General features: G+C 32.3%; 1 protein-coding gene across 1 annotated transcript; it reads left to right on the forward strand.

Moving 5' to 3' along the window:
* On the forward strand, positions 1-12,363 carry LOC132757337 (uncharacterized). Its single transcript, XM_060748596.1, has 6 exons — positions 1-84; positions 2,149-2,771; positions 3,234-3,392; positions 4,245-4,623; positions 9,746-11,959; positions 12,206-12,363. Exons 2-6 carry the CDS (start codon positions 2,205-2,207, stop codon positions 12,361-12,363), a joined length of 3,477 nt encoding a protein of 1,158 aa, XP_060604579.1. The 5' UTR covers positions 1-84; positions 2,149-2,204.
* Positions 12,364-15,988: the final 3,625 nt, after the last annotated feature.

A 15,988-nucleotide genomic window follows, 5' to 3' on the forward strand; every position in this document is an offset into this window, starting at 1 on the left:
GTGACTTAATGTCAACATGTGGACAAAATCATTTTGAAAATGCGCAGATGTACTTGAACAAGGAATTAATGGATAAAATGAAAGGTTAGTTTGTTTAAAAGGTTTTCTTTTGTTTCTACATGTTGCTGTCTTTTGTTAGATAAATTAAAGAATGCAAAATAACGCTTGCTGTATATATTCCACAAATGATAAAATAAATTTTGATATATTATATAGATTTACCGCCATTAACGGGCGAAGTTAGGTCCGGCTTCCAAAACTTTGTGAATCTCTTTTAAACATTTTGTTCTTTCATCTGATAGGGACATTCACAGTATATAAACATGTATGATGATAAGACTTCAGCTAGACTTATTGGAAATTATTTATTTATCTTTTTTTCGGGAGGGGGGGGTAGTCGTCGATTAATAGGTTATTACATAAATCGAGATCTCGCAATGAATTAAAAAGAATATTTAAACAATACGTTATACAGCATTTGTTTCACTAAAATATTAAATGGATTAAGTAATATATATATGATTTTACAACATATACACATTACAAATGTGCATAAATATAAGACCTAAATAACTAAACATACCTATTAGCATATTGATATTTCATTTCATTTGTGTGTCTTTTAATCTATTTGTTTTTTTTTCCGTTAAAGTTCATTTCATCATTCACTTCTTTAACACTGATAACCTATTATCCTTTGGCACTACAATTCATATCAATTGTGACAATTGATAACTAATAATTTTTATTGATGAAGTTTATAGCATAATTCATCAGATTTAAATGACTTACAATACACCTATATTTTTCTCTTGTTTTTGTCTTATAATTCTCTGGAATTGCAATTGAATAAACATAAAATCTGAGTTACTAAAATATTTATTAGCATTTTAACACTTTTTTCATTATCAATTTAATTTTGTCTTAACTAAAGTCACTTTCATCATTAAAGATATTGATTAAAAGCAATTATCATTTAGTCTTTCCAATTCACATCAATTATGCTTAACCAACAGAACGTCGTTCGAATTGTTTTAATAACCTACTAATCGTCGGTCTCCTCGAATCGACGGTCTTTGAGGTTTTTGAAGACCGTGGACCATCGAAGAACGGAGACAGTTGATAAGTGCAGAGAACCAAAAGGTAAATTCACCGGTATCTTAACACACATAACATTGTTCTTTAATCTAAGACATTCCCACTAAAAAATCTATGTAAATTCAGTGACACCTTAGCATGGCTTTTTTTTTACTTCGTTAATTATAAAACTTTTGCAGACCTCATCTAGGCAATATTTCATGCCAAATATCTAAACCTTTTGCATTGTAGTTTCCAAAAGAAGTCTTCAAAATGTATTTTCCTATACAAGAGTATAAAGTAAAGTGACACTCAGGCTTCAGGGCAGAGTCAATTTTGACCCCAGGGCCATTAATTATATAAGATATCTGTAGGAAACAACAAGGTAAAACTCTAAGCTCAGGAAATTGTACATTCAGGGAAGATATTTTAGACAGTTTTACTATAAAAACGTTTGCAAATTAAGTAACCCCTGTAATTTGGGAATTAATCAATGGATTATCTGCAAACTTGGATAAAACAACCTTTTGGATAAGACCGTTTAAAAACGTTGAACATGCCTTGTCTTTGAGTATGAAATGACCTTGACCGTCAAATTATTTAATTTTGGTTAACTTGTCGTTATTCTGTTATTTATGTACGGATTTCATTCATATTTGGATGACAAAACAACACTTATGACCTAAAAGACATGTTGAATAATTTAGATTTGACATTGACTTTTAAATGGCATTGACCGTCAATGTCATATGGTAGATTTTTTATCTTATATATTCATAACTTTGTCATTTATGTATTGAAATGATTCAAACTTGGATAAATCATTAAGTGTAGACTGTTCTATAAAAATAAAAAAGGACAATTTTTTTTCTTTAATTTTCTTTTTGATTTATTTAAACCATTTATTTGTTTGCTTTTAAGAAAATAAAAATAGTTGATATTTGGTCTGGTTATATATTACTGACGAAAGTGTGTACATATCTTTCAAGATTTTTAAACAACATTTCAAAGCCTAATGAGTATTGAAACTGTATAAATTACACGTTTTCACCAGACACTCTTTTTTTCCAGATTAAAATTGACATTCAACAATGCGATAATGTTAACTCAGTAAGACAAAGTAAGCAATGGCTTCATATAGCCCAAAACTTTCAGAGAAGAAATACAATAACTGGGTTAAAGCCCAGTTAGCAGTGTTGTTTGCTAAAGACGGACTTGAACCTTTTGTGTGTCATGAAGTTCAAGAATTCCGGTTGAAATGTTTAGATGGTATTTGCTACAACAATGGATTGATTAGTGGAACTTTGTGTTCAAATTGCTCTACTGAAAATGTTATTAAATGTCCAACAAATAAAATATGCAATGTTGGACATGGAAAATGCAGTTATCATCGAAATGCTGCAAGAAAGTACAATCCTGCTGGCTGCCCTAAAAAGATATGCCATAATTTTACAAATGAGATACAGAATGCGCATAGGTACTCTGGTCCATCGTACAAAAACACTGATGCTACCCAGTGGTGCAGTAATTTCTGGGAAGTGGCGAAATGCTTCATGCCCCCAGATGGGTATAAAGATAAAGCATCTGCAACAGAAACAGACTTCAATGGTATAGTTAGCGTTATTCTCAATTACAAAGACTTCCAGATGAAAATACATGAAAACCTCAATAATAAGACGAATATGTTTGAGGAGGTAAACAATATTTACATACTATTTATGAAGACTTATGTTTGGTCCTTAGGTACTAAAAACGACAAATATATATATCCAGTGACCTAAAGTAAAATACAACAGTCGTATGATATATATGTTACACTTCCATTTTGTTATGCTTTCTTAAAATAAAAGCAAATTGCTACATTGGGAATTTTCGGCAAAAGGATTTGTAGGCGAGCATAAAGAATTTTTAATATATAGAAACTAGTAGACTACTCCCCTAGCAGACCACTACCCTAGCAGACCACTCCCCTAGCATTGACATTTAAATCAACAGAGCTGTTATCTTGTTTGCAATTCATTATATATACATATCCTAGTTAGTATTTTTACTACATGTATAACGTAACAGTTTCTCAGTTATCAGTAAATTTTATAATTAACTTATAGTATTTAGGTAAAAGTCAATAAGAACAACTGTTATTCATTTTTGACCAGGCAAGAGAAATTGGAAGAACTGTGCGACATTCATCAACACTTGAAGTAGAGGATTCAGATCTTCAGAAATACTTTAAACTTTTACAGAAACTGCTTTCTGATCATGTATATTTAGCTACAGACACGCATGCGCAGAAAGCTAAACGGAAACTGGCAGAGGTAAACTACTGCTGCTACTACTACAAGTCTATTTCTGCCACTACCACTTCTACTATTAAATGGTTTAAATGATTGATTAAATAAAAATCACAGTTGTAACCTATATCTTAGGACACTTACTGCTCATTTATACAATGTATTGTATTAAAAACTATCATAAAACACAAGTACTTTTTCAGTTCATTATTTCAATCTACAATTAACAAAGTCAAAACCATGAAAGACGCCAATTACTAGAAAAATTTTGTAATAGGAAATAATAATAATAAAAATAAATGTAAGAATATAACGAGCGTATCTTGTACATATAATACACATGAACCGTGCTTAACGTGATTAAATGACTGCAAATAGAGTAAACATTTCATCGTGTAGCTAGTATATTTCGAATGATTGTAAATTAGTGTAATGTAAAAGGGTATAAGTCAAATTAAATACTTCCATTGGATTTTTGAACAAATCATGGTGTTTCCCTGATGGAAAAATACTGTTTCCATTAAGTTGTGCTCGATTGTCAGTAACATAGAATGACTCAGTTATTTACTGAAAATGAGTATTGTACACAAACATTATAAACTATTCCTGGACAAATTTTAAAATAATTTGTTGTTATTTAATGTGAACTATTTTGAACTATTTTGAGTTAAGTTTGTTTTTCATAAATGTATTTTTGGAAGTACATTTGTACAATATTTATTAAAAATGTACAGTTAATAAATAACTGATATTAATTTTTTTACTTATTTATTTGAATTTTTTTATTAATTTCTTATTTACTTTTTTATTTGTTTTTATTTTCCTTTATTATTCTTTTTTTGGTATTGTATAGTTTTATTGTATTTATAATTACAGTTAGAAAATGACACTCTAGTCATTGGTAAAGATGATATAAGAAAAGTACTAGACGATGTGGCAAAAGCAATACAGGACAAGATGAAGGCTGGATTAGATGAGCAATATGACAGAATTAAACTAGATATGATAAAAAGAAAACAAGAAGATCTTCAGTCTTTTCAATCACAAATTGCCGAGGGAGTGACACAATTAAAGGATGAAACTGATGCTTCAGTTAAAAGACTGAATGAAGAACGGGACAAAGAAGTTGAGAAAATTCATAAACAAGGAGATAAAAGACGAGCAGACCTGGCTGAATTAGGAGAAACGTTACAAAAAAGACTGAAAACAGCAAGTAAAGACGAGAAAGAAAAACAATATATTGAATTTAAACAAAGTAAGTGATATAACATTTAATCACATGACTTCATTTGTTTTCCATATATATTACTAAACGTATTCCTTTGTACCTCACACCTTCTAAACTCTGTATCAAACGCATAGTGTACGCCATCTAGCCTCGCTTTTATCCCCCTAAAATATAATCCATTTCAAATCCATTTTATATACCTCCAGCCTCGTTGTCATTAGAATTCTATGTCAAAAACGACCAATTCAAATATTGTACTTAAAGTGACCACATCGTAATATACATTTTTGTTATACAGAAACGCCATAATTGTTGATTATGAGAATTTTTTTAAATTTAATGCTTTTATCTGAAGCATTAGTTGTGAAAAATAAGTTTGTTATACATTGTTGAGTACTATACTAATTCTAGCAAATATATATATTATAATAATGCTTAATTAGATTATAGGGGTCAATACGACGGGAACAGGTCCAATGCAGAAATAGGAAGGACAATGTGTGAATAAAATTTCTTTGATTGGTTAAGAATAATAGCAAATACAAAGCCCTGATAGGAATTTAAAGAATGAAAGCGCAGTTTTGTTTTGCTTTTTTTTTTTACAAACTGTTTTCAGCTTTACTGGTAATGGGAGACCTCGAGTGTCCGTCTGTGCAATATTTAGAAACTAGTTTGATAGCTTGTCTCGTTAAAGAATCCAAAGTCCCTGGCGGGATTCGAACTCTCCGGATGAATGGCAAGTGGTTCGAATGTATACACTTACCAACACACCCTCGAGCTCCCTAACCTGTAGCTGTTGATTTATTATTAATCTGATCTGTACAGTGGCAAAGTACGACAAAATAACTGTAAGAGGTACTCGACAATCAGATTTATTTGTGTAATACACTCTGAAGTATTCGGTTATCGACATCGCTAAAAATAGCATTTTCATTGATTAAAATCATATTCATCCGCGTAATTTTTGATTGTACATTTATTCACAATTTTATAAACCAACGCTACTTTTAATCTTAGAATGCGTTGTAATTTGTTGGATATTTGTAATAAAATAAGAACACTTCTTTCTTTTACACCGCTAGTTTTAAACTGTTGAGAAGTTGAGAACAACTTGTTAGGTTTGTCGTGAAGCGCTGTGCCAGAGATTAAATGTCAGCATTGTATTTCCTGATCTGCAATCAGAAAATACAAAAACCACTTTACCATCTATCATAACTACATCACTTTATATGAAAACGACATCACTATCTATCAAAACCATATAACACAAGGCATTTATAAAATCAACATTACCATTTATATCAACAACACAGATATATCCCTGAATACACCGACAAACACTTTCAGAACTAGCAGACGAGAGGCTTTATTTCGAGTAAAGATAACAGGTTGTGTATTTCAATGTATAAATCGTATGTAAAATGGTCTGACATGTGGTAGGTTTAAAAGCTTATTTAAATACTTTTGAGTTTAAGAATGTGTGAAGAATATACTGTGACAAAGCTAAGATCTAATGTTTTCTATTGGCGTAATACATATAATCACAACAAACTAGCGGTTTAAAACGGCTCATTTTGCACAAGAGATATCAATTTTACTCGATTTACCTCAGTTATTTACGTAGATCATATCAAAAGTGCTTATGGATGTATTGTTATTATTGGTTTCAAGTCATTTCGACCCCAAGACGTATCGGCCCCAAATTACCCAAGACGTTTCGGCCCCTGACGTTTCGGCCCTTTACCAAATCAGCCCCATTTTAAGCTAAGAATAACTCTTACCTTTATGTGTTTATACCAGAATTTTAAAAGTATTTCAATAAATAAATGAATAAAAGGAATGAGAAAATTAATAGAATAATTACGTCCCCCTTCGAAGAAGAGGGTGTATATTGTTTTGCTAATGTCGGTCTGTCTGTTGGCCCGTGGTCTGTCCGTCTGTAGACCACATTGGTTTCCGCTGATTATATTGAAAGCAATCACAAAGTCTTCATATTTCACATAGTAATTGGTCATAACTAGTAAATGACCCCTATTAATTGTGGGGTCACTAGGTCAAAGGTCAAGGTCATAGGGACCTTAAATGTCAAAATTGTTTCCGATGATTATCTTCATATTTCACATAGTGATTGGTCATAATCATTAGATGACTTCTATTGATTTTGGGATTACTAGGTCAAAGGTCAAGGTTACAGGGGTCTTAAATGTCAAAATGGTTTCTGCTGATTATCTTCAAAAGTATTTTTCAAAAAGTTTTCATATTTTGTATAGTGATTGGTCATAACTAGTAGATGACCCCTATTAATTTTGATGTCACTAGGTCAAAGGTCAAGGTCACAGGAGCTTTAAATGTCTTTGCGTTTTCCTCTGATTATCTTAAAGTATTCATCACAAAGTCTTCATATTTCACATATTGATTGGTCATAGGTAGTAGATGACCACTATTGATTTTGGGGTCATTAGGTAAAAGGTCAAGGTAACAGGGCCCTTGAATGGTGATATGATTTCCGCTTATTATCTTATTTACCATTTATCACAAAGTCTTCATATTTCACATATTGATTGGTCATAACTAGCAGATGATACCGATTGATTTTGGCGTCACTAGGTCAAAGGTCAAGGTCACAGGGACCTCAAATGTCAGAATGGTGTCCGCTCATTATTGTGCCGCCTCTACGGAGTAGTGGCGACATAAAGGGATCACTTCTCCGTCGTCTGTCTGTCCGTCTGTCTGTCTGTCTGTCCGTCTGTCCGTCAAAAAACTTGTCCGGACTACTCCTCATAAACTACTGGTGCAATTTCATCCAAACTTTACAGGAATGATCAGTACCAAGTCTAGTTGTGCATATTGGCAGCATTTGATGGATTGCTTGATTTTATTCCAGTCTGAAGCATTAATGCTGAACATATGCAATAAACAGGTTATTACAGGGAACAAGTGTGCCTTAAGTCCATATTGGCACACTTGGTTCAATTTTGCCCTCGGGCTAAAGCGCTCAGGCAAATAAGTCACCAAGTGTGCCAATATGGACTAAAGGCAAACTTGACCCATGTAATAACCTCTACTTATTTATTGTTACATCTTAAATAGTTAAATTAAGAGATCGATAGATCTATCATTCATTATTAATTTAAGTGACATTATGCCCATCCAAGGGTATAAAGTGAGTGAACAGGTGAATATCAAAAAAAGTTTTCATTTAACCATAATTCCTTTTAATTTAATAATTAATTAATGAAAAATGCACAGATCCAAATAAAATTCTTTTATATATGTATTAGAATTTACCTCCTACGCTCAGTTTATAAAAAGAGTGGGGCAGTCTTTTTATATTTTAGGCAGATTTTTTATTTTATACTGAACGTTTTCCAATATCAACTTTTGGTCAAACACCATTTTAACAGTCAATCTTTTGAAAATATAAAGTCAATTCAGCTCAACTTGACTTTGAAAATACAAGCATAATGTCACTTTAACGATTAAAGTGTTTTTTTCTTGTTTGTATGCCATCAATCAATCAATATACTAAACTTCTAACGATGTTAAGCATAAAGATTCCTTTAATACTTTAATAAAACTGTAATAAAAAAGGGCCGAAACGTCTCGGGCCGATTTTTGTACAAGACAATTTTGTTTGGGGCCGAAATGTCCTGTATGCTTATTATGTATTAACCCAATATACTGGCATATCATCAAATCTATAGCTTGAATTTTATCGTAAGTTAACTGTTGGAAGTTTTTCACGACTTAATTTGAAAACCTTGACGCATCTATCATTTCATACTTGCATTTTTAGAGATGACCGTGATGCCGTAGTAAATTCCTCTGAAATCACTCAAATTGGCAGACTATAGAAATAGTTTTCTAAAAAAAAGACATTTTAATTGAATCTTTTGAAATTAAGTTTGACAAACAGTTTTGGAAAATGATCAATTATTTAAATGAAGAAAAATGTCATTCATGTATGATTTTTATATATAAATATTTTCCGATAAACGTAAAGTACCACGATACCATAGAATTCTCGGCTATAAGGCAATTATGGTGCTCCATAAATATTTTTGAAATTATCTATGACACCTGTGAACTGTTCTACTAATAGTTTAATGTTTATTACAGTAAAGCCAGTGCAATTCCTAGGTGCATTTCAAATTTAATAATGACCGAATACCAAACGTTGAATTTTTATGCCCCCACAGAGTGGAAGCATATAGCGTTGCACTTGTCCGTCCGAGTGTCCGTCCGTCCGTTCGTACGTCTGTCTGTACGTCCCGAAATCTTGTGAACGCAACTCCTCTTAAACCGGCTGGCAGATTTTGCTTAAACTTCCAGGGATGAACAACCTTAATGTGTAGATGGTAGTAAAGGAAGGAATTTTTGCTGCGACCAAATTTAATAGAATTATGGCCCTTTGTTGATTTTTTCACTATATACTATGTAGAAATTTTGTGAACGCAACTCTTCTTAAACCGGATGGCAGATTTTGCTTAAACTTCCAGGGATGAACAACCTTAATGTGTAGATGCCAGTAAAGGAAGGAATTTTGCTGCGATTAAATTTAACAGAATTATGGCCCTTTGTTGATTTTTAGATTTCAACTTGTGGCACATGTAGTCTAAAAAATATTTGACCTAGAGTCATAAGATTGACAGAAAAGTGGCGTGTGGGGGCATCCGTGTCCTATGGACACATGTCTAGTTTCTAGAAAGATTGCATGTAGGTAAATTATCAGTGAGATTCTTTGTGAATACAGCAAAATGCATTCTTAATTAAGACATTTTGTATGAATTTCAGATATATATTTCGTACAAGTTAAAAGTTGTGTTCTTCTGCTATTTGAGTTGACAAACGGCAGACAAATACAATTGGTGTCAATTTCAAAATGTTTTGTATGTCTTATTTATTTAAGAATCTACTATAAAGTAATGTAAGGGAATAGTTAAAATGGAAACATTTTGTGGTACATTTTTTGTGCTTTCCTTTTTTTTATTAATGAATATTTCTAATATAAATGTATCTTAATATTCATATAAATAGATCTATATATGTGCACACTGACACCATTAGAAATAATGAAATTATATCAATGTCTGTTGTAATTTCAACACGTAAATGAATAATAATAAAATGTCTATTTTTTCTATTTCAGAACTGAAGGATGAACTAATAACATGGTACAACACCAATCAGAGTACAGTTCCTCTTTCACCACTCACAGATGCTTTCCCTACCCCTCTATCTGGGTTCTACATTATGCCAGAAATTGACATACAGACTTATCTACCAGATGGAAGGAAAGAAACAACTAGAGTCAATTCGTTACAGGACTTGTTTACACCCAGTAAAAAGGTTTCACAGGAAATATATTTATCAGCAGCCGCTGGATTTGGGAAAACATCTTTTTCAAAATATCTCGCCTTGACGTGGTGTCAAGCCTATAAAAAGGATGAAAATTATAAACATTTTAAAGAAGAAGAGTTAAAGGCATTATCTGGCTTTGAGTTTCTGTTTCTAGTGCTATTGAGAGATTCAGCAAAAGTCTGTGATATCGACGACATGATTGAACAACAAGTCATAGAATATCTTCCTTGCTCATCTTCAATGCCAAAAGATCCTTTAAAGGACATTTTACGTGATGAAAAATGTCTTGTTATATTAGATGGACTTGATGAATGGAGTCATCCTGACAACGCTTGTACAAAAGTTCCTAAAAGTATTCCGCATCGATATGCACGTGAAAAGTGTGTGATTTTAACAACGACCCGGCCATGGAAGCTTGGAGTCTCAAGCTTGAAGAATAATCAAATAGACAAAACAGTAGAGCTAGTTAAACTAAACGAAGATAATGCATGGCAGTTTAAGCTCAATGCAATGAAAACATTGAAAGGCAACATTGAAGATGATAAACTGAAAAATGAAGTGTGTAGATTTGAAGAAGAAATCAGTGACCATGACCTTGAAGATATGGAATCCACCCCTCTCCTGTTACTCTATCTTATATGTTTATGGATTGCAAAAATTCAAATAGGAAATTCAGCAGTAGAATTATATACAGGCATTATTCAGCTCCTTCTATCTAGAACAGAAAAGTTACATGAAAAGTTTCATTCTTCGTGTAAAACATCTGCGAGTAACATCCCTGAATGTTTCAGAAAACACAAACATTTCTGTAGTTACTACACGTTTCTGGTGACCATTGGGAAACTAGCTTTTTATACATTGTTCAGCCAGAAAAAGGAGCACACATTAGTTTTTGATCAAGATGTTGCTGCAAAATATCTTAACAAAGAAAATTTGAAATCAAGCTGTCTGTCAGGAATATTATCAGAAAGTAAAGTGAAAACATTAATAAATGAAAGTTCTAAAATCTCATTTTCACATAAAACAATGCAAGAATACTTTTCAGCAATATTTATAAGCTTTCAAAATACAAATGAAGTTCAAAAAATCATCTTTGAAGAGTGCAACTGTTTACAAAATATTGCAAAAATGTCAAAAGTGTTTGTCTTTATTAGTGGCATGAACCCTAAATTAATGTCTATAATATCAAGTGAGTTAATGCCTGTGATAAACAGTGATGAAAAAACAAGCAAATACAGAACTTTGACAGAGTATGATAAAATGTACAATAAGCCATTAGAAGACATACAAGACATGTACATTTCTTGTGCCAAAGAAGGAAAGAAAAACAAAGATCTCAAATTGTGTTTACAAGATTTCATCATCAATGAAAAATGTCAACAAGAAAACTACTTCAAACAATTACAACATTTGTGTCAACAAAATAAAGAAACCATAAAATCAATAATGATTGAAAATGAAGGTATTTGTAGTCTACAAGAAATTATCAATTTGTTTACACTCTCTGACCTTCAACATATAAAGAAATTATTCTATCAAGGTGAAATTGTAGAAGAGGAAATAAAGAGCTTGTTATTGAACCCTTTAAAATGTTTTACTGTGATATCCAGTAAATGGGAAAATCATCGATTTGTAGAAGAATTTTGCTGGTTGTCTGCAGAGATAAATGAACAACTGGTAAAATTACAACACCTGGAGTGTTTTAAGATAGACTGTTTCACTATGACCCACGAGGTAATGGAGACATTGTTAAATTTCCTCACTAGTAAAAAATCAATGAAAGAAATAAGATTGTACAATTTATACTGTAGTGATCATGATACTTCATGTAGGGGATTCAACCTTAACCTGTCTCAACATTCAAAACTAAGATGTTTAGAATTGGGCAATATACATGTGTCACAATTAGACATGGATGTATCGTTGTTAGAGGAATGTGATGTAGGTGAATTATATAAACCTGGTGTTGTGTCATCTTATCTCTGTCAGCTATCAGAAGCTAGTAAACTACAAACATTTGAGTGTAGTGATCTAGAATCGTCTAGTGACATAGAAACAATGTTACAAATATTACCATTGTTACATCATTTGAAATGTGTTCATTTGTATAATATCAATCTAGGTGAAAGATCATTAACACTGTCACCTCAAATGATCAATATTGAAAGTGTTGTCTTGCATGATATAACAATGTCTTGTTCAATGTTATATGATCTCATTACTGTTATAAACAAACTACCACATACAGTGGCAGTATATATGGAAGGTTGTAATATAAAACCAGAAACAGAATTTGAAAACTTTAAAACATTTATAAAACAGTCAGACAATTTTATGGTCATCTATGATGGCACCTTGGAGTCTGGAGTGTACCTGTTTGAGTTTAAAACAACAAGTACTGAGTAACCTTAAATGAACTTGGAAGAAACAATTTATAAATTGGTTATAAGACAAGTAACAGGTGAAATAGACATCATTTTTATGCCCCCCTTCGAGCAAGTGGGGGTATATTGTTTTGCTCAAGTCGGTCTGTCTGTCTGTCGGTCCGTCGGTCTGTCCGTCCGTAGACCACATGGTTTCCGCTGATTATCTTGAAAACTATTTATTACAAAGTATTCATACCCGGTATTTCACATAATGATTGGTCATAACTAGAAGATGACCCATATTGCATTTGGGGTCACTAGGTTAAAGTCCAGGGTCACAAGGGCCTTAAATGTCAAAATGGTTTCCGCAGATTATCTTGAAAAGTATTCATCACAAAGTCTTCATATTTCATATAGTGATTGGTCATAACCAATAGCTGTCCCCTATTGATTTTGGGGTCACGATGTCAAAGGTCAAGGTCACAGGGGTCTTAAATATCAAAATGGTTTCCGCTGATTATCTTAAAAAGTATACATCAAAAAGTCTTCATATTTAACATATTGATTGTTCATAAGAGGTTGATGACCCCTATTGATTTTGAGGTCATTAGATTAAAGGTTAAGGTCACAAGGTCCTTGAATGGTAATATGATTTCCACTATTATCTTGGTTACCATTTATCACAAAGTCTTCATATTTCACATAGTGATTGGTCATAATTATAGTAGATAACCCCTATTGATTTTGAGGTCACAAGGTCAAAGGTCAAGGTCACAGCGGCCTTGAATAGTAATATGATTTCTGCTTATTATCTTGGTTATTATTTATCACAAAGTCTAATATTTCACATATTGATTATCTTGAAAACTATTTATCACAAAGTCTTCATTATTTTTCTTTTTGCCATAATAGAACAATACCGTGTACCAATTAATGGCAAGTTTCTATAGCAAAATTACCAATTATGTGAGTCAAGGACTAGAAAGGGGGGCATATGTGTCGTTCGACATTCTTGTTTATTTTGAGTTTGACAGTTAAATCAATACTTTGCTGTACATAACTTCATAAGATTGATTTATAAGTTTCAATGTGTGTTGAGGATTTTCTTCTTAGAATTAATTAGATTTTTTTTAACCTTCAAGTAAGTGTCGTTTCTGTTTCTATACATATTAAGTGGCATACACATGTGTTGTTGTTGTTAGCATAATTAGCCTTACTATTTATACGGGACGTCATCCAAACTCCATAGGGGCACGGCACATACTTGGATGGAATTTATGTTATTTAGCCATTTTTAGCTCGACTAATCGCAGAATAATATCTACTTGAGGGATTCTTGTTCTTGTTCTTTGATATTATCTAACATGATTAGCACAAGTCCCATAATTCTACTTGGCTTTTCTGCATAATTATGCACCTTTTTCTTCTTAGAAATTCTTGGTTAAGTTTTTGCATGTAAGCAAGTATCTCCATAACTACTAAAGGGAATGGATTGAACTTCACACACTTGTTCTCTATGATTATCTAACATGATTGGCACAAGTCCCATAGCTCTGATTTGCTTTTTTTTTGCATAATTATGTCCCTTTTTCGACTTAGAAATTCTTGGTTAAGTTTTTGCATGTAAGCAAGTATCTCCATGACGACTGAAGGGAATGGATCGAAACTTCAAACACTTGTTGTCTGTGATTATCTAACATGACTGGCAACCCGTGCGTACATTTTAGCTTGACTATTTGAAGAATTAGGACAGCTATCTAAGTCCGCCGAGCGTCGGCGTATGCGTCGACGTATCCATTAATGATAAAGTTTGCGTGTACACTTCCTCAGCTATTTCAAATTCTATTGACATAATTATGGTACAATTGTTCACCAAAATGCACCAACCTTTATACAGGAGATAAAAATACCAAGCTTTTTGACAGAATTATGTCTCCTTTTTCACTTAGAATTTACGTTTTAAGTTTGCGTACCACCTGAAATATTTTTAAAGTACATTGACACGTGGCTTTGAAAATTGACACAATTGTTCACCATCATGCCCTCAATTTCATGCGAAAGGTATTTTATGTGCATTAACTTATGTTTTTTTTGTTTTAATCACTCTACAACCTATTCAGTTTCGAATATAAAAATTCAAATTTTCCGCGCTTATTTATGATTTCGCACGTATTGTTTTAAACAATAAAATGCATGGATACACATTTGTTTCAAACATGCTGCGTAATTCAAATTTATAAACAATGTATCAGAAACTAAATAATTTTACAAAATACCTTAATATTTGCTTATCAAGTATAAACATTCGAAACGCCAGCTGAAGGGCCAGCGCTTTGAGAATTTGGAGGAGTTACAGTCAGGGACAAACACCCTTATACATCAGTATCTAGCAGAGTATTACAGGAATATATTCTTCTCTCATTGGTAAAGAGGCATGAACGTTGCATTGCATGTTCTGGCTCGTACTTTGAAAAGAGTGAATGACATGTGCCTGTTGACGCTTTTCCTTAAACACTTACGACGCTGCGACGTCGCTGACGTCAAGAGTTTTTTGACGACGTGGGCCGGTACCGCGATAGTGACACACTTTCATGGTTTGTTATGCCGAATTATGTAAACATATTGTAAAACAAAATTGCATGTTTTTTGTTGATAAAACGTACTTTCATGTGATATAAGTTTTATGTACGTTTGTCAAACAATAAATGAGATATTGAGCCAGTATACGTAATTCTTGATCACCCCTCGTATACACAAAGGATTTCCAGCTCATCAACAGTCATCAATTTAACACACTTTTAGCTACTATTACATCACTTAATCATATTTTAGCATTGCACTTTAGCATCATAAGTTCATGAAACCGTCTGTCAGTCAGACTGCAAACTTTTTGAAACATGGTTAAACCAAAAAATGTGAAACAAAATTTACATAACTTTATATGGGTAATGAAATTTGTATGTGACTTAGTGTTTCCATTTATCTTCCTATGGCACTGTGCTGTCACATTTCCAGATGTCTCTTTACGAAATTTAAAGACATAATAAATCCAATGATTTGACATTTTGGTTAGAAAACCAGCCAAACAATGTCTATCTTTCAGTTAGAATTTGGTAAATGTATGGATTAAAACTTATTTCTTCATTGTGAGTGATGTCTTAAAACATCTCACTTGATGTTTTACTATCTTTATGGACAATCATTGTTTATTATGACAATTTCTATGATTAACTTCAAATATGGATATCAATAGAGCACATTCTCTCTATTCAATAAAAATGTTGCTATCGTATATCAAAATCAATCAATTTACACTCTTCAATTTGTGATTTAAGATCATTATAAAGGAAAATAAGTTAAACTGTAACATGTGAAAAAAATCATTTAAATTTCAATAGTTTCATGTAAAATCTAAAAGTAATCAACATCAATCAAATTGTAATCATAATTATAGACTGAATTTAAGCTGTAATTGATTAATTACAATTAATGTAATCAATTTTGAGCAAGGTAATCAATAACATGATGATAACAGTGGAATCAATTAAAAAATCAATGATTACGATTACTGATTACCCCAGGTCTGCACATCACTCTCTTAACCTGTAAACAGGAGGAAGTAACTCTTTCAAGTATTTGACAGAATTATGCCCCTTTCTTGACTA

The sequence above is a fragment of the Ruditapes philippinarum genome, unplaced genomic scaffold (assembly GCF_026571515.1).
Source record: "Ruditapes philippinarum isolate M1 unplaced genomic scaffold, ASM2657151v2 ctg5297_1_1_1_1, whole genome shotgun sequence".
Taxonomy (NCBI): Eukaryota; Metazoa; Mollusca; class Bivalvia; order Venerida; family Veneridae; genus Ruditapes; species Ruditapes philippinarum.